Source organism: Pleurodeles waltl, chromosome 6 (assembly GCF_031143425.1).
Source record: "Pleurodeles waltl isolate 20211129_DDA chromosome 6, aPleWal1.hap1.20221129, whole genome shotgun sequence".
NCBI lineage: Eukaryota > Metazoa > Chordata > Amphibia > Caudata > Salamandridae > Pleurodeles > Pleurodeles waltl.
Window position 1 is genome coordinate 616,173,646 of NC_090445.1, and position 19,676 is coordinate 616,193,321.

The 19,676-nt window shown below is 48.7% G+C and overlaps 1 protein-coding gene across 3 annotated transcripts in view; it reads right to left on the reverse strand.

Annotated features, from left to right (window-relative positions):
- The window catches only part of PPP1R12B (protein phosphatase 1 regulatory subunit 12B), a 786,992-nt gene that overhangs the window by 326,889 nt on the left and 440,427 nt on the right, over positions 1–19,676 (reverse strand). For all 3 annotated transcript variants that reach the window (XM_069238924.1, XM_069238923.1, XM_069238925.1), the window contains one exon: positions 1,969–2,155. In XM_069238924.1, coding sequence (XP_069095025.1) covers positions 1,969–2,155 — 187 coding nt within the window. The remainder of the gene's footprint in view (positions 1–1,968; positions 2,156–19,676) is intronic.

The window sequence follows — 19,676 nt, forward strand, 5'->3', positions numbered from 1 at the left end:
CCCCAATGACAACACCACCACACACCTCTGACAGTATGAGCAGCCTCGGGCTGGCCCAGATCGTCCACGACCTTATGCACACCTAAGGGCACACACTCAACCCAATCTTCACCTCTGATAGCCACGTCAAATACAGCCACGTCAAATACAGCCACGTCACCGAACTCATATGGACAGATCACTCCATTGTCCACTTCTAAATCTCCAGCTCCTGCACCGCAACCCCCAAGACAACCAGCGCCCCCCACCCGGCGTGGATTTAAATTTCAGAGACCAGCTGTCACGAACGCCTTCAACACCTTCAACCCCACCACCAACCTTGAAGTGGGGAATAAAGAATTTAATTGCCTGGATCAGCAATTGCTCTGACAGCATTTTTCCCATCAAGAGCAGGATCAAGAGAAACCCTGCAAATAGGACAGCTGGTACACTGCTGAACTCAGAACAGCTAACAGAGGCAGCAAACAGCTGTAGAGAAATTGGCGCGCCAGCAAGGACGCCTCCAAAAGGCGGCTTTCAAGACCTCTCTCAATCTCTATCACAGCCTTCCGAGAGGAACAAAGGCGGCAGCACTAGCCATACATATCGAAACAGCGGCAACACCACCAAGGAACTTTTAAACTTTAAGGAATTCTCCAACCTGACTGCTAGCAAAAACAAGATTACACCCTCTCTGGAACTGTGTGTCTACCTCGCCGACTTCTTTCACAACAAGATTGCAACGCATAAAGAAACTTCAAACCCCAACCTACACCTGCAGACTTCATCGACGGAAAACACCACAACCAACACCAATCACAGACTAACTACCTGGAACATCCAGTCCAACCAGGACACCACCTCCACCATTAACTCCATTCACTTGGTAGCCCCCACAGACCAACCCCCCTCACATCTCAATTCTCAGAAACCATAGGATCAGTCAGCAACTCGCCACTGTACTCCAATCCTTGATCACCACTGCAACATTTCCTGATGCTTGGAAACGAGCTAAAGTAACACCAATACTGAAACAATGCCACGCAGACCCCCAGCGTACTAAAAAAGTACCAGACAATCTCCCTGCTACCATTCCCAGCAAAGGTACTGGAAAAAATAATCAACCAGCAAATCATGACATACCTAGAGGAAAAGCAGCTACTTGACGCCTTCTGGCTTCCACAGCAATCAAAGAACCAAGACCGCTCTAATGACTGCTACCGACAACATCAAAACCCTCCTCTACTGAGGAGAAACAGCAGCTCTGATCCTCGACCTCTTGCAGCCTTCGATGCGGTTTCCAACCGCACGCTGATGAAGACTCCACCACATTGTTATCCAAGGGGACGCACTCAGGCAGATCATCTCCTTCCTCACTGAAAGAACCCAGAGGATCCACCTACCTCTGTTCACCTTCAAACCTAAAGAGATCACTTCCAGTGTCCCCCAAGAATTACTCCTCAGCACCACACTGTTCAATGCATACACGACCCCGCTAGCCAACATTGTCAGATCCCATGATCTCAACAAAATCTCCTGTGCAGATGACATCCAACTCAAAGTGTCCACTTCTTCCATTCAAACCCTCTGTGTTGCTTCCACTCATCTGCACCCTCCATGCTGCTAGCGTCATGAACAGCCCTATGTTGCTTTCCCCTGCCCACTTTCCCCCAGTGTTGCTTCTGCACCTCCGGCCTTTGCTGCTTCCCCCCACCTGCTTTCCAAAGGCAAGACCGCCTTGTTTCTTACATTCTGCCGTATCCTCACTATGACAGTGAAAGCTGTTAAAAACACAATCATAGCTTTAAGAGCATACCATGTTTTATTCTAATTAATTGAACTGAAATTGAAATTTGAGAAATAAAGAGAAAATCATAATCATAGCTGAGCAGTGTAACCTGGTTTATGTATTTAGCGTGATTACGAAAAACCTATAGTGTATTGCAAGAACAGTCAAGCTTCTTCGGATTTAGTCATGTGTACACTTACCATCCTTTTCCATTTCAGTGACAGAAGTCTTGGAAGCTGTCGGAAGAGCTGAGACAATGCCTTGAGGCCGATTTGCTCGTGAGAGGCGCAAGCCTACATATGGGAAAGGACCAGATGATGAGGGTGATACAGGAGGCACACTGGGGCTTTCTTCCTGGGAGGAGTACCTTACTCGACGACTGCCTGCCTGGAAAAGAAACCACACTGGGTGTCACAATACTAAAACAAAATCAAACAGAATACGTGTTCAGTGAAATTTTTGAGGATAGTTCACTGTAGCACAGCATATGCTTCGGCAAGATTGAGATTAACATATTGATTGTTGCTCATTAACATTAAGGCCAGGATTGTGTTCCCTCACAGCTGTCTTTGTTCTAGTTTCCTATACATAAGCAAGAGAACCAAGAACGTTTGAAATAATTACCTTTGAGGAACAGCAAAAGGAAACACTGATTCTCTGTAACAGTTGACCATGATGAGTATTATTGACACAACAATCTTGTTAGAACAGCCTTGTGCATCCGGGGACAATGTTTTTAACACAGTCACAGGCTAGCTGAAAAGCTGGATTATCTTCCATCACTAACACGCTCCACCTTTACCACCAACACATCATGCAATTGGTATGGACAAACAGAAAAATAATCAAATATTGATTTGAAACATACTGATCATCAACTGTATTTCACAGTTACTATTAACATCAATCAGAATGTTCCCCAAGCATGGTTTTCGTCTCTTTGTTCCTCTGACATGTCCTGTCTCAGCACACAGCAACCCGCCTGAAACTTATCGGAGGCCAAAGGTGGTGGCCATCCTCTGAAGGTTGCAGCAGCTTCATCGGAAACTACTCCTGTTTTCTCTCTGTGGTGGCCAATCACATTCTTTGTCAAAAGTGGAATGTAAGCACTAACAAACCCAGAACAATAGAAATAAAATACATCTGACATGGTTCTGTTTTTCTACTGTTCTGCAGTATTTGGGGTTACAATTGCCCTTTCAGAAGTAAGGTAGTGGTCTAAAGACAAAGCAAGAGCAGCTTCCGATGAAAGGGCTACTGCCTTCAAAGGAGCAGTTTGTCACCCCTCAGGAGGATCAGCAGCAGTGACAAAAGTCTAACTTCCCTTACCTGCAGGGCAGTAAGAGTTGTTAACTACACTCTCATCACAATGGGAGAGGAAGTGTAGTTTGCAAAGGTGCTGCTGAAGGATTGAAGGAGGAATTCTCCTCAGTACCTGTTTTTGCCTTTGCTTGGTCAAAGTTAAAAACTTTGGTAGAACCAAGGGAGAATCAGGGGCTAGCCTTTGCCTCATTTCTCACTTCCTACTGTGAATCTTTGTCAGTTATTACCAGCCATGCATGCAGCAGTAACAGTCAAACATACCCAGAAGTGAAAGGAGTCTGAAGGCTCTCGTGGGGGCAGAATGTTCTTATAGCCTTGGAGCTCACCATAATAGGCTATATTGGCCATCAAAGTCCTGCTCCTTTGTTAAAGGCCATTGTCTTTGACAATAGCCACTACTGCTGGAGCAAGCCTTTCTAAACTGGTGTTGTGTCATTTTGTAGTGTTTTCATTAAGTTACTGTGTGTGTTGGTACAAATACTTTACACCTAGCACTCTGAAGTTAAGCCTACTGCTCTGCCAAGCTACCAAGGGAGTAAGCAGGGGTTAGCTGAGGGTGGTTCTCTTTTACCCTGACTAGAGTGAGGGTCCTTGCTTGAACAGGGGGTAACCTGACTGTCAACCAAAGACCCCATTTCTAACATTGGTGATCAGCAGTTGGGATTTGGACTTGTATTTGTACTTGACATACAGTGATTAAGTGTACACTACTGTTTGCGTTCAGACCACTACGTGACCACAAACTACTTGTTTGGTGATCTTTTGATTTTTTCTCTTTGGGACTGTTTTTGTTCTACTTCCATTTTTTTTCCGCTGATTCCTTGATTGACATTCCTTGGAACTTCATTTGGGAACTTGTTTTTCTGCCTTTGGAACTTTGCACTTGTTTTTGAATCTTCATCATGTCCAATGCTGGAGATCAATCAGTTGGAGCTGACTTTGACCTTGAGAAATTGGAGAGTTACACCAAAGCTCAGTTGAAGCAGTTCTGTAAAAGTTTTGACTGTCCCATTAGGAGCTCATCCAGGAAGGAGGCGCTGCAAAAGGCGCTGAGGGCCTGGGTGACAGCCAAGAGCACTGAAGGGCACACAGAGGATGAGGGAGATGAGGAGGATGAGGAAGAGTGTTCAGTACACAATGGTATTGTGGGTGCACCTGTTATGTCCAGGGAGAAGGTCTCCAGGGCAGGTAGCAGTGTCTCATCCAAGGGTCTGACACCTGAGGAGTTACAGGACAGACAGGCAGAAAGGGAGTACCAATTGGAGCAGAGGAGGTTAGCCCTTGAGGAGAGGAAGTTAGCGATGGCTCATGAGCTTAGCTTGAAAGAGATGGATCATAGAAGCCAGTCCAGTAGAGATGGTGGCAGCAACCCTACAGTGCAGCCTGAGAGGAGGGTGCACATTCCTAAAGACCTTGTGAAAGATTACAAGAGGGAGGATGACATATACTTGTGGTTCAAAGGGTATGAGTCTGCTCTCCACATTAATCTGGTCCCTGAAGCTCATTGGGGGGCGGGTCTGTGGAAGCACTTTGAGGTAGAGGGGAGGGATACACTGACAGCCTTAGGGGATGCTCAGAATCTCACCTACTCTAACATGAAGGAAGCCTTGCTTACAAGGTATGGACTTACCCCTGAGCAGTACAAGGATAAGTTTAGGTCCTATAAGAAGAAGGAATCCCAAACATGGTTGGACTGTGTTGATTCTTATTGCAGGTCACTGGATGGTTGGGTGAAGGGCAGTAAGGTAACTACGTATGAGGGGCTTTACAATCTGATTGCTTGGGAGCACTTGTACAGTTTATGTTTTCCAGAGCTGCGCCAACACCTGATTGACAGCAAGCTGACTGACCCCAGGAAGCTTGCGCAGGAAGCGGACCGCTGGGAGAGCACCAGGGTCCAAAAGAGGTATGGGGGAGACCACGCCAAGGGTGGGCAGGGTCCCTCTCAGAAGAAAGGGGGGGGGGGGGGTAAGGGCAAACAGGGGGAGTTCTCTAAAGGGCCCCAAACTGATTCCCAGGGTAAGGATTCCCAACCCCCCAGTGAAAAGAAGCCATGGTTCTCCAAAGGGAAGCCAGTGGCAGGTGGTCCCCAACGTAAGTGTTATGCATGTGACCAGGTGGGTCATGTGAGGGGGGACCCCAAATGCCCCAAAAGTACACCGGCACCCACTGGTGCCCCGTCCCAGGGTTTGGCCAGTGTAGCGCTTGGGGAGGAGTTGGTTTCAGGTGGGTGGGAACCAGCTGAGATGACCCTTGTCTCATTAGGGGACAGTGAGATGTTCCAGAGAACCCTAGTGCCTGAAAACACTAAGAAGTACAGGCAGTGGGTGACCATTAATGGACAGAGGGTGGAGGCTCTGAGACACACAGGAGCCAGTGTGACCACAGTGAGGAGTGAGATGGTGTCTGAAGAGAAAGATTGATCCCCGGGTACTTCACCAAGTAGTTGCAGTGGACAACTCAGAGCGCCTGTGCAGAGTGGCGCAGGTTCCCTTTGAAAGGGGGGGGTCTCAGGTTCCTTGAAGGTAGCTGTGAGTCCAACCATGCCTGTTGATTGTTTGCTAGGCAATGACCTGGAGGATTCCCCATGGAAGGAGGTGGAACACAGGTCTCACTTGGAGATGTTGGGTCTGCCTGGGTGGGTATGCATATCCACCCGGTCAATGGCAGCCCCTCAGGGTAATCAAGAGCCCCTGGAGCCTGAAACAGTGGCCCAGGGGACCGCCAAGAAGAGGAAGGGCAGGGGGCGCGGGAAACCGGCCCCAGAAGTTCCCACAGTCCGGGAGGAGGCAGAGCCTGAGGGTGACGCCCCGGAGCATACAGGGGAACAGGTGGCTGAACTGGGGGAGGTCCCTGAGCTGTCGCAGTGGCAGCAGGAAGGGGGGCCCACCAGGGAAGCATTCTGTGCAGCACAGAGGTCATGCCCTACTTTGGAGGGTTTGCGGCAGCAGGCGGCTGGCAAGGAGCCAGGATCACACCTGATTTATTGGGAGGATGACCTCCTGTATAGCGAGCCTAAGGTTCCTGAGCCTGGGTCAGCCCGTGTGCTGGTGGTACCCTAGTGCTTCAGGGCCTTCCTACTGGGGTTGGCTCATGATGTGCCTTTAGCTGGACATTTGGGGCAGGACAAGACCTTTGAGAGGCTTGTCACCCACTTTTACTGGCCCCTAATGCGCAGGCACTCAGATGCACATTGCAGGTCTTGTCAGACAAGTGGCAAGAGTGGGAGGAAATGTAAAGCTCCCCTCCAACCTTTGCCTGTTGTCAGTACTCCCTTTGAGAGGGTAGGCATTGACATTGTGGGGCCTCTGGATCCCAAGACAGCCATGGGCACCAGGTTTATCCTGGTCTTGGTGGACCACGCCACCCGGTACCCAGAAGCCATTCCTTTGAGATCAATCACTTCCCCTGTGGTGGGTCGTGCACTGATGTTTTTTTTCCCCCCGCACGGGGTTCCCCAAGGAAGTGGTATCTGATAGGGGTACCAACTTCATATCCATGTATATGAAGTCTCTGTGGAAGGAGTGTGGGGTAACCTACAAGTTCACCACCCCTTACCACCCCCAAAGTAATGGTCTGGTTGAGAGATTCAACCGCACCTTAAAAGGCATGATCATGGGCATGTCAGAGCCCTTGAGGCGGAAGTGGGACGTCCTCTTACCATGCCTTCTGTTAGCCTACAGGGAGGTGCCTCAAAAGGGACTTGGGTTTAGTCCCTTTGAGCTGATTTATGGCCACCCTGTGACGGGACCCTTGAGTCTGGTTAAGGAAGCTTTGGAGAAAGCTCCTAGTAAACCCCCCCAGGATGTATTCAGTTACATGCTGGCTTTGAGAAACCAGACTGCCCGCTTCAGGAGTCTCGCTCAGGAGAACCTGGAAGCAAGCCAGGAGGATATGAAACGGTGGTATGACCAGAATGCCACTCTGGTCGAGTTTCAACCTGGTCAAAAAGTGTGGGTGATGGAACCAGTGGAGCCTAGGGCGCTCCAGGATAAGTGGACTGGGCCATTTGAGGTGGTGGAGCGCAAGAGTGAAGTCACCTACCTGGTGGACCTGCGGTCTCCAAGGAACCCTTTAAGGGTCCTGCATGTCAACCGCCTCAAACCTCACTTTGAGCGTACTGAACTGTCCATGCTCCTTGCAACAGATGATGGGGTAGAGGAGGAAAGTGAGCCTCTTCCTGACCTCCTGTCTGCAGGAGAAAAAGATGGGTCAGTGGAGGGAGTGATCCTCTCCCCCTCCCTGACTGAGGAGCAGCAAGGTGACTGTCGCCACGTGTTGGGACAGTTTTCCTCACTGTTTTCCCTGATCTCGGGAGTCACACACTTGTGCACACATGATGTGGACACTGGGGACAGTACACCTATTAAACAGAAGGTTTACTGGGTGACTGACAGGGTCAGGGCATGCATTAAGGATGAGGTATCCAAAACCCTAGGGGTTATCGAGCACTTCAGCAGTCCTTGGGCCAGCCCAGTGGTATTGGTCCCAAAGGCTGCTGCACCTGGTGCCACCCCAGAACTCAGGTTCTGTGTGGACTAACAGGGACTCAATGCGGTCAGCAAGACTGACGCACACCCCATCCCCTGAGCTGATGAGCTCATTGACCGTTTGGGAGCTGCCAAGTACCTCAGTATGTTTGATTTAACATCTGGGTACTGGCAGATTGCCTTAACTGAGGGGGCCAAGGAGAATTCAGCATTTTCTACACCAGATGGACACTTTCAATTTAAAGTGATGCCATTTGAGGTGAAGAATGCCCCTGCCACCTTTCAGAGGTTGGTCAACCAGGTGTTGGCAGGTCTGGATGAGTTCAGTGCCGCCTACCTGGATGACATTGCTGTGTTTAGTTCCACATGGAAGGAACACCTGCAACACCTCTGGAGAGTGTTAGAGGCCCTGCAGAAGGCAGGCCTCACTATTAAGGCGAGCAAGTGCCAAACAGGGCAGGGTTCTGTGGTGTACTTAGGACACCAGGTGGGGAGAGGCCAGGTGGCACCCCTACAGCCTAAGATTGACACGATTCTGGCTTGGGAGTCTCCCAAGAACCAGACTGAAGTGAGAGCCTTTTTAGGTCTCACAGGATATTACAGGAGGTTTGTTAAGGGATATGGTACCATTGTTACCCCCTTAACTGAGTTGACTTCTAAGAAGCAACCCAAGAAAGTGATCTGGACATAGGCTTGCCAGAACGCTTTTGATGCCCTGAAGGCTGCCATGTGCACAGCACCTGTGCTGAAGGAACCTGACTACTCCAAGGAGTTTGTTGTGCAAACAGACGCCTCAGAGCATGGTATTGGAGCAGTACTCTCACAGCTTAATGAAGAGGGCCTAGATCAACCCGTAGCCTTCATTAGCAGGAGGTTACTACCTAGGGAACGTAGGTGGAGTGCCATAGAACGTGAAGCGTTGGCTGTGGTCTGGGCACTGAAGAAGCTAAGACCCTACTTGTTTGGGACTCACTTCTGAGTTCAGACCGACCACAGGCCCCTCAGACGGTTAATGCAGATGAGGGGTAAGAATCCAAAACTGTTGAGGTGGTCCATTTCCCTACAGCGGATGGACTTTACGGTGGAACACCGTCCTGGTAGACAGCACGCCTATGCTGATGGTCTGTCCAGGTTCTTCCTCCTTAGTGATGCGAACTCTCATGAGGTGGGGTAGTTGCTCCCCACTTTCAGCTGGGGGGGGGGGGGGACACGTGTTAGACTTTTCATCCTTGGTGTGGTCTCCCTTAACTTTTTGCCTCTGTTCCCCAGGTTGTTGACGTGCGCTGGACTCTGATTTTACTGTTTTTGTTACTCTGGGCACTTTATTACTGCTAACCAGAGCTAAAGTGCAAGTGCTCCTTTACAAAATGTGTATGTGTTTGGTTTATCCATGATTGGCATATTTGATTTATTAGTACTCCCTATCCCTAGTACAGTGCACTAGAGGTGCCAGGGCCTGTAAATCAAATGCTACTAGTGGGCCTGCAGCACTGGTTGTGCCACCCACATAAGTAGCTCTGTAATCATGTCCCAGACCTGCCACTGCAGTGTCTGTGTGTGCAGTTTTATCTGTAAATTCGACTTGGCAAGTGTACCCACTTGCCAGGCCTAAACCTTCCCTTTTCTTACATGTAAGACACCCCTAATGTAGGCCCTAGGTAGCCCCAAGGGCAGGGTGCAGTGTATAGTTAAGGTAGGACATATAGTAAGATGTTTTATATGTCCTGACAGTGAAATATTGCTAATTTCGTTTTTCACTGTTGCAAGGCCTGTCCCTCTCATAGGTTGACATGGGGGCTACCTTTAAATCTGATTAAAGTGTAGATTCCCTTTGGGAGCGAATGGACATGTGGAGTTTGGGGCCTCTGAGCTCACAATTTAAAAATACATCTTTTAGTAAAGTTGATTTTAAGATTGTGTGTTTGAAAATGCCACTTTTAGAAAGTGAGCATTTTCTTGCTTATACCATTTCTGTGACTCTGCCTGTTTGTGGATTCCCTGTCTTGGTCAGTTTGACAGTTGGGCTGGTTGCACCTCACACTAGACAGTGACACAAAGGGAGCTGGGGTGTAGCCTGCATATCCTGATGAGCCATCTGTGCTAGGAGGGAGGGGAGGATTGTTCATTCACACCTGAAAGGGCTGTGCCTGCCCTCACACAATGCAGTCTCCAACCCCCTGGTGAGTGTCTGGGGCCTGGCCTGGCCAAGGCAGGATTTCACATTCCAAAGAGACTTTACTTTGAAGTAGGCCTACTTCATAGGAGAAATTGGGTATAAGAAGGGCACCCAAAACCACAGACTTTAGAAACACTTCTGGAACCAAGAGGAACCTCTGTCGGGAGAAGAGCTGAATAGCTGAGGAAGAAGTGCTGCCCTGCCTGTGACTGTGCTTTGTGGAGCTATCCTGCAGTGCTGCTTCTGCCAGAGTAAGAGGGCAAAGACTGGACTTTGTGTGCCTTCCATCTTGTGAAGAAATCTCCAAGGGCTTGATTTAGAGCTTGCCTCCTGTTGTTTGAAGTCTCAGGGCCAGCAAAGACTCTGAAAGGAAAGCTGGTGGAAATCCAAGGAAATCGACTTCGGACGACTTCGGACCAACGCCGCTGCTGAATCAGGTGACGGCGCATGCACACGACGCCGTGACCTTCGCTGGAACGCGACGCTCTTCGCAGGCCCGACGCCGCGGCAGCCCCGCTGAAGTCCGCGACTCCGTGGAAGTCGCCGAACCACTAGTGACCGATGCCGCTCGAAGTGCACGGATTCAATGTTTCACACAGACGCCGCGATCCCCGACTTCGCGCATCAGCTTGTTTTCACTCTTCACCAAAGGTACTGTACTTGGGGGTCTACGCGACTCTGTGTCCGGCACCGCTGGTGTCGGCTGGTTGGGAACGACTCCGTCACGATGCCGTGTTAACACCTCATCGAAGCATTTTTCGTTTCTAAGTGCTATTTTTGAGTTTAATCTTTAAAAATTCATAACTTGACTTATGTATGTTGGATTTTTGTCATTTTGGTCTTGTTTTGTTTAGATAAATATTTCCTATTTTTCTAAACTGGTGCTGTGTCATTTTGTAGTGTTTTCATTACGTTACTGTGTGTGTTGGTACAAATACTTTACACCTAGCACTCTGAAGTTAAGCCTACTGCTCTGCCAAGCTACCAAGGGGGTAAGCAGGGGTTAGCTGAGGGTGATTCTCTTTTACCCTGACTAGAGTGAGGGTCCTTGCTTGAACAGAGGGTAACCTGACTGTCAACCAAAGACCCCATTTCTAACAACGACCAAAGAGTATATGGGCACTGCAGCTCACCTTAATGATAGTCAATCAGAAAATGTATCTTGGTCTGAGAAGATCTCAGCAAAGGATAATTAAGTAGGCCAAGTAGGTTTACTGGATTCAGTCCACTGCTGCGATTGCGAAGTGGTACTTGTATATCTATTGAAGTGTTCAATTTCATTGCGGACCCTGTTCGATGAGGTGAGATGAACTGGGTCTCTGCCAACTCGACTTTAGGAACCCCACTATCACCACCGTACTCACGCCGGGTAGACCATCAGTGCAATGCTCCTCCTACAGACCCATTTCTCTGTTACAATACGGAGTCTAAGCTCCTGGCCAAACTGCTGGCCACCAGGCATGCCACTGTCATTAAAACACTGGTCCACAAAGACCAAAACAGTTTTATGTATGGCAGAGGCCTGTGTCACTGCCTAATCAGACCTCAGGTTACCCGCTCTCCCTACTTGGCAACCTACAGGGCCCAGTGGCCCTGTCTTGGTCGATTGTGAAAAAGCATTCAATACCGTTCAGAGGACTTTCCTATTTTAAATACTCAAACAGATGTATTTTGGCCCCCGATTCTTCACCCTAGACGAGGCCCTATATGATTTCCCAAATGCGAGAGTGCGTGATAATGAAACACCTTCCTCCCCTCCCCTATTCAATGGGGAATGCTTCAGGACTGACCTCTTTGCCCCTTTTTGCCCTGGTCATAGAATCACTGGCGAATTGGATAAGATTGGATGGCCAGCTGAGGGGCTTCCGCTGGTCAACACTCCATGAGGACAGGGTGGCACTATATGCCGACAATGTGTGTTTGTATATACGTTTCCTCCAGGCAACCTTTCCACACTTAATACCGATCCTTGACATTTACAGTAATGCCACAGAGCTAAGGGTAACTGGGAGAAGTCCTGATACATACACCTGATGGAACTGATCCTGTCGCCTATGCCAGGTGCCAGACTCTGGGTCACACAAGGGCCGTTCAGATCTCTGAGCATCATCATTACCTGTGACCCACAGATTACCTGGAAGTTAAACATCACTCCAGCCTTGAAGCGCATTCAGGCCGATTTGGATTCCTGGACCTCTCTTCCCCTTAACCTCCCTGATTAGTTGCTCTGTATAATATGCTAATTCTTCCATGATTCTTATACGTGCTGCAGAATTACCCATACATACTTTCTGCATGGCTCTTCCTGGAAGTATAGTCTGCTTCAATGAGGTTTTACTGGGTGGGCAAGGCACCTAAAGTACGCTATGCCAAATATACAGCACACCAATTTGAAGGTGCCCTGGATAGATCAGACTTTGGTCTATTTTACTGGGCAGCACATATGGTGCCCCTGAGAGACTGGTTATTCGGAGACTCCTAGGACTCCTCTTGACACCTAGAGTTGTTCATCCTTGAACAATGGGGGTGTTCATTACCCTTGGCACGGGAACTAGTTCTCACTCCCCTTCCACAGGTCTCCACTATTCATTTGCAGTGCTGGTCAGCAGCCCTAATGCACATTAAATGGCCGGGGAGGCATAAGGCTCAAACCACCTGTGGGAAGGGAAATGCCTGGGACAGGTGGGTCGGATGGAGGGTTTCTGGAAGTGGGTCCTGATAATGATTTTGATAGTGTGTGACCTGTGGGATGACAATCACATCGTCTCTTGACCATCTTAAAGCTGAATATAACCTTCATAAAGCTCAGTCTTGAATACTTGGGGTCTACAAGGGGGCACTGAATTTAACCCACTGGCGGTGAAATGGACAATGGGCTCACTAGGTCGACAGGGGATCTCCCACTTTTATAAGTCACTTCAACTCAATGCCCCAGACCCCATTGTCAAAACTCGGGGTACACTGTGAGGCTGATGTAGGAAAGCTTGATGATGACTTTTAGTACAAGGCAAAAATGGCCTAGCGATTCTTAGCCATCCTCTCTGATCTTAGACCTATACAGTTTCACTATTTCCATCAAGTATTCTATACCCCTTTAGGCTGTGGAGAATGGGACAGTCGAGTTCACCATGCTGCATGCAGTGTTGAGGATCGCGTCAGGTTCTTATTCATGACCAAAGTATACAGTTGTTACAAACCTCTGCAGCGCTGGATCCCCAGAGTGGTACTCCTGGGGATCATGGAATACTGGGCCAACAATGGATACCACACAGCATTTGCAGGTACAGGCTATCTAATAGCCAGACAAAATATTGCCAGAATTTGGAGGTCTCCAGGACTTCTCTAGTATCCACGTAGCTCAGGGAAATGGGCTTCTCCGGCAAAGTTAAATATGAAATATTTAAATGGCGGGACTGCACCAAAAAACACCTGAGTAGCTTGGGTCCATTGACTATGGGCTCCCTATAAGATAATTACTGAAGCTCTCCCTTATGGGCTTCAATGCTTTTTTTTTCTTTTTCTACCTCTTCTTGGGCAGTCAGGTTCAATTATAGTTTTATTTGTTGTTGTTGTTACCAATGGATGCCTTTATATGACCCTTGTGTGCTTGTCATGTATCTATTGCACAAAAATCAATAAAAAGATCTAGTAGAAAAATAACAAAGGGTTGGACTGCTATCCAAGGTGATCGCCAGTGGTTAGACTTTCAGCAAGCATCCTACCATCACCTTTTGTGAGTTTGATGTAATGCCCCAAGTGGAAAAGTGAATGCCTAGATGTGTGTCCCTTGCTCGCTGTATCCTGGTTCTTTAAGATCAGGGGTACGCCCTCAGCATTCAGTTACTTCCAGAGATGTAGAGTCTAGTAGCACAGGGCCACACCACCCTGTTTGTTGCAGTACCACATGGTGGTCATGTTGCCTGTCAGCATCTGTACCAGTACCACCTTGACTAGAGGAACACCTTCAGTGCCAAGTCAATCACTCAGAAGTCCAGCAAGTTGAAGTTGATGTGGAGGGGAGCTTCCACAGGAGACCAAAGTCCCCTGATCTCCACCTCTCTCAGGTGATTTCCCCAACCCAGTAACAACGGCATGACTGAAGAGTTCACCTACCTAAACAGTCCTATCAGGCATGGTGGGGCAGGCAGCGATATTAAGAGCATACTGAACAAGGCCGGAAATGCCTTTATGTTGCTGAACAATGTGTAGAGGTCACCTCAGCATAACACTAACACAAATCTGAGGCTTTACCAGTCTGCCATTCGGTCCACACTCATATGGACCAGAATGCTGGCAGATGATGAAAAGTGGCATCACCACTCTGTCAGCCTTCCACACCAGGAACCACAGAAGAACCTTGAGCGTTTTCTCTCTGCAAACCATCCCCAACCAAATCTGCTAATCAGATGCAAGCAAGAGAACATAGATATCATCATTATGATATAAAGATGGAGATAGATAGGACACACCATCAGAAGAGAACAAAGCCTCCATCACAAGAACTCAGACCCCAGAAGGCAATTAGAAGAGAAGCTGTCTAAAGAACACCTGGAGGCAAACTGGAAACAGAGACACTGAACCACTACTGATGCACTGTACACAAACTTGCCCAACACAGACAGAATTGGAGATCCTTCCGTGCTGCCTTAAATGCCTAACTAGCATAACTAGCAGTAAGTAAGAGAAGCACTGCTAAGGCCAAAGTGGAGCAAGGTGAACTTTTATGATATTGTATGGCAGCACCCTATGTTTTGCTCTCTTGGCCAAGAGAATATGAATTTCTCCAAGGAGTACAAGTGGCCCTGCAGGAGGTGAGATGGGCAGGTGGCACGTACCTGTGAGTGAGTAAGTAAAGAAAGAATAGTGAATATCCATTCCTCATGATTTGGAGCACCCATTGATTGGATGTGATGCTCCCCAGCAGGGGAAGAGGGAGGTGATGTAATTCTCTATTGCATGATTGTGTGCTGCTGAGGATAAGTTAAAGCAGTTTTGCCGTGGCTGCAGGGGTAGGAGCTGCAGTTTGGGTAGGCATTGCCCCTAGGAGCATGGACGCTATCAGCCTGAACCCCCAGCCTCAACCTCAAAAGGAGTGGTAAGCTGCTATTCTCCCCGCAGGCAGCCCCTACCGAAACCTTGAAAGAGGCACTTCTGATGAAGGGAATACCCAACTGGTGGGACCAAGCTCAGAGAGTGGGCAGTGGCCTTGCTTTCTTTAAACCTCTCAAAGGCAGAGCCTGCTGTCGCACCAAACAGACTAAAGCTGTCGAAGGGTATGTCCTTGACAGACTGGTGGGCATCTGCAGAAAAGCCCATGGAGTAAATCCAGGCATGGCACCTAACCACCATACTAGTGTCAACTGCCCTACCCAGACAGTTTTTAAGGTTTGACCAATGTGATCTGAGACCACTGGCAAGATATCCCCTACTTTGTTCCATAATGCATGTGAATATCTGGCCAGAAGTCATGTTATGTATACCAACCAGAGGGTGAAGTTAACTGATGAGAATATCCGCTTGGCAGATGTCTCCATTGTTTTGTGATTCTCTCTCAGGCGAGGAGGAAGGGAATGCATTGGGGCTCAATCAGCTAGTCAATGGCTAGAGAACAAGGCAGTCTGGGGTGGGATGCTGCAATAGAAGTCCAGATCCCCAGGTGCTGATCTTTGCTGCCTCGCGACCTGTCCATTGACTGGACAGCAAGATCCTGGTTTTGACCACGTGCCTACCAGCACATCAGCTAAGGTCTTATTAAAAGGAAGTAGAGGCTCCTAAGTGGATTGGGCAGGTTTAAGGACCTCTATAATAACAGTAGTTTTGTCTTCCTCAGTTGGCAGGATGAGGTCAAGCATTTCAACCACCCTTCGAATCATTGTGGCAAAGGGTGAAAACCTTTAAGTAGCCATGCCAGGGTTCGGTGAGGAGAGGACAATATCTAGGGTGGTGTTTAGAGCACTGGCATCCTTGAGAACAAATATATAACCTTCATCATATTGTGAGTTGCCATCCTCATCAAGGTTGCCAAATTTATAATATGGGGCATATTCTGCTTCTTGTGGGACTTCCTTACCTTACCTTAAGCCCTTGACCTCAAAGATGACTAGTCACGGGAGCAGTCTCAATTGTAACATGGATCATTAGGACTTCCACACTGAGTGCTATTGCGACCTCTTAACTTCAATGACGGCTAAGTATAGATGTACGAAAAAGACGTGCAGTGCGCGGAGTCCAAGCATCCCCACTTTGGTACCCAGAGGTAAAAAGCAGACCATCTAATGCTCTGTTTTGGCAGTAGTGTGGGCAAGCACTTAGGCTTATCGTGGAGATGTGCTAAGTATTTGTTGTACTCACAGTATCAATAAATGTGGACACACTCGGAAGAATAACTCGAGACCAATTTACAAACATACTTCAGATTTTTATAACATTTTAAAAATCTAAATCATCAATCTACGCTAAGTACGTTTTTTAGCTATGGTATTTCAAAGTTTCAAAACTTTTCAGTTTTTGGGTGTAATTACACACCATAGGAATCAATGGGAAAAACTTTAAAAATGCATATAAAAATCAGGCAAGGCTCTCACAAATGTGTCCTCCTATTTTTAGGTCAAGGTCAAAGTTTTCAGTGGGCCAGCTGGAGAACGTCAGATGGTTCCCAGTTCAAGCTGGAGCAGCGGCTGAAGGTCTTGGAGCTGGCGACACAAGGAGAAGGGGACCACTTGGAAATACACTGCAAAGGTGGACTTAAAGGTAAGCCCAGTGGGTCCCCTTGGAGGGCGAAGGTCGCAAGGGGTTAGGTTTGGGCTGGTTTGTCGATGCAGGGGCCAGAGAGGCTGGGTGCAGTGCAGATAAGTCAGCCAGGAATCAAGCATCTTGGAGTCAGGAGCAGGTCACTTGGAGGGTGGATTGCGGGTCAGCAGGACCACTCTGGGGGTGGTTCTTGGGTGTCCTGAAGTCCCTCAATTGATGCTTGCTTCTGGGCTTTTGATAGTTCGGAGTGGACTTTGCTTCTGGGTGTCCGGCATAGGCGATCCAGTACCCCCGGTAGCGGTGCTCAATAGCTCCTGAAAGTCCCAGTGCCACCAAACTTGGCACAGAGGTAGGTTTTGTCCTTGGTGCCTGTCGTGTGGATTTTGGTTGGGCTGCTGGGTCAGGTTCGTTAGTCAGCTGGACTGGACACAGATTCCTTCCCTGCAGGGTGCAGGAGAGTGATACCTTCACTCTGAGGGAGGTTCTTGGCAATTTTTAGAAGGCTGGAGTTGCCCTGGGGTTTTGTAGAATCCGTCAGGTTTCCAAGTGACACTGCAGTGGCGATTGCAGAGTACTTGAAGCAGCAGGCAAGGTTTAGCGCCTTCTTCTTTGTGCCTCGGGTCTTCTTTGTTCCTGGTCTTCTTGTGTCCATCAGATCTAAACACTTGGTCTGGGGATGCCCACTAAATACTACTACATTTAGGGGACACTAGGGGGAGTACCTGGTAGTGGCCAATGGGCCACGCACTTTATGGTAGCTACTGCCACTAAGTTACCAAATCCTGTGGAAAGGGGTCACATGCCTAACCCTGATTAGCTATTTCCCTGCCATCCAAGATTGAGGAAAATGAAATGGAGTGGTCATCTCACCTGCCACACCTGAGGGGTGATGCAGGCTGGGGATGGCCCACTTCTCCTATCCTTGCTAGTTTTTCAAACCTAAAGTGGGGGAAAAATATAGGCGGCCATCTGCTGCTAGCAGAAAAGACAGAGGTCAGATTTCAAAGGCAGTAAAGCCTTTGAAGCCGACTGCTGTTGCGGGGTGCCTGTCGAGGGTAGGAGGTGTAACACCTCCACCCAGGAAAGGCTTTGTGTTCTGGTTCTTGACAGCAAAAGGCTCTCACCCTAAGGGTCCAGAATTGTGTCTGGTGGTGGCAGGCTGGTTAGGTCCAGTCAGCAACCATGCCAGGGTTGTTACGTTTTGCAGGGGGAACCTCTAAGGTGCCCACTGAGTACACTTTACAATACATCCAACACTGCCATCAGTGAGGGCTTATCATTCTGAAATGTTTGATACCAAACAACCCAGGGCTCAGAGAGACCATCTGGAGAACTCATAATGACCAGTGTCTAGCACAAGCATTTGCTATGGCTTCCCTGTACACTTATGATTTCTAAAGAACTTAGCAAAGAGAGTAGGGGCATATTTGCTCATGCACACATATTCTCTCACACGCATTATAGCGCCCCCTGATTTTTGGATGTAAGGCCTGCCAGAGGGGTGACTTACCTATATTGCATGCAGTGTTAGGGGCATGGCACTCTTCGCGAGTGCAATGTGGAGTTTGCAGCTTTGGATACACATAATCATGCACTTGCAATGGCAGTCTGCATGAGGCTGGTGTGGGGACTCTCTGAGTGGCAAAATTGGTGCTGCAGCTCTGGGGGGCCCGCTCTAATACCATGCCCTTGGTACCATGGGTACCATTTAGTAGGGACTTACAAAGCGCTAACGTAGTACAGCTTTGGGGAGAGAGACCTGGCCCCGGGAACCTTTTTAGCAAGGGAGAGGAGTCTGCCTCTGACCCAATCGCAGTTCACTAACCACCACTGCAGGTTGTTTGTAGTTCCCTCCGAGATCTGAACCGTGTCGGTGAGATTTCCCTGATGCTGTGCCCTCTGGAACTTCAGGTCCGACTGCTATCTGGCATGTTTGACTAACAGGATGCAGGAAGCCATGAGTCCCAACAGCCTCAGAGTCTCTCTCACCAAAAGCCAGGATAGAGGCCGAAACATCAGTATCATAACCTGAATATCCTGGACTCACTGCTCGGGAGGATAAACCCGAAACTGCACTGTGTCCAGAACAGCCCCGATAAATGGGAGCTTCTGAGAGGGAGTCAGGTGTGACTTTGGCATGTTTATAGTAAACCCCAGCGAATGCAGTAGGTCCACCGAAGTCTGAAGGTGGGTGACGAGAGCCTGGGACATAGGAGCCTCCAACAGCCAGTCGTCGAGGTAGGGGAAGACTGAAATCCCTAACCTGCACAGATGAGCTGCTACCACTGCCATCACCTTGGTGAACATCCAAGAGGCACTGTTGAGTCCAAAAGGGAGCACAGTAAACTGAAAGTGCTTGTGGCCCACATTAAATCGCAAGTTACACCTGTGGGGGGCAGGATGGCAATGTGAAAGTACACATCCTGCAAGTCCAATGCTACCATCCAGACTCCTTGGTCTAGGGCAGACAAGACATGAGCAAGAGTGAGCATCTTGAATTTCTCCTTTTTGAGGAACAGATTGGCGTCACTGAAATCCAAGATAGGGCGAAGACCCTTGTTCTTTTTTGGAATTAGAAAGTAGCAGGAGTAGCAACCACTGCCTACTTCTGACATCTGGACCCTTTCTATTGCTCCCTTGGCCAAGAGAGCTGTAACTTTCTCACGGAGCAAGATTAAATGATGCTCCATCAGCCACTCTTTTAATGGAGGAAGAGAGACTGGAAGGGGAGGGAATAGCCCTTCTGTATGATCTGCAAGACCCATTTGTCCGATGTTATAGATCAACAGTGAGGGAGATGAAATTGAATCCTCCCTCCAACTGGACTAGCATGGTCTTGCAGAACCATACTAGGAGGGCTTGGGCATACGGGAAGAGGGGGCTGGGTGGTGGCTGACCTCTGGCTAGACAACCTGGGTCTGAGGGTACCACGACCTCATCCTCGCACTGGATTCTGTGAAGCTGGAGGACAGTGGCTGACCTGTCCTCCAGCCCCTCCCAAAGCCTCGAATGGGGAGATAGGCAGACTGCTGAAAAGCGGGCGCCGAGAGGCCCGAGGATCTTACCGTAGTGAGAGAGTCCTTGAACCGCTCACCACTCAAGCGCAGAGTCTGCATTTTCTCCAAAAAGGCGTGAGCAATCGAAGGGCATGTCCATCAGATTTGCTTGG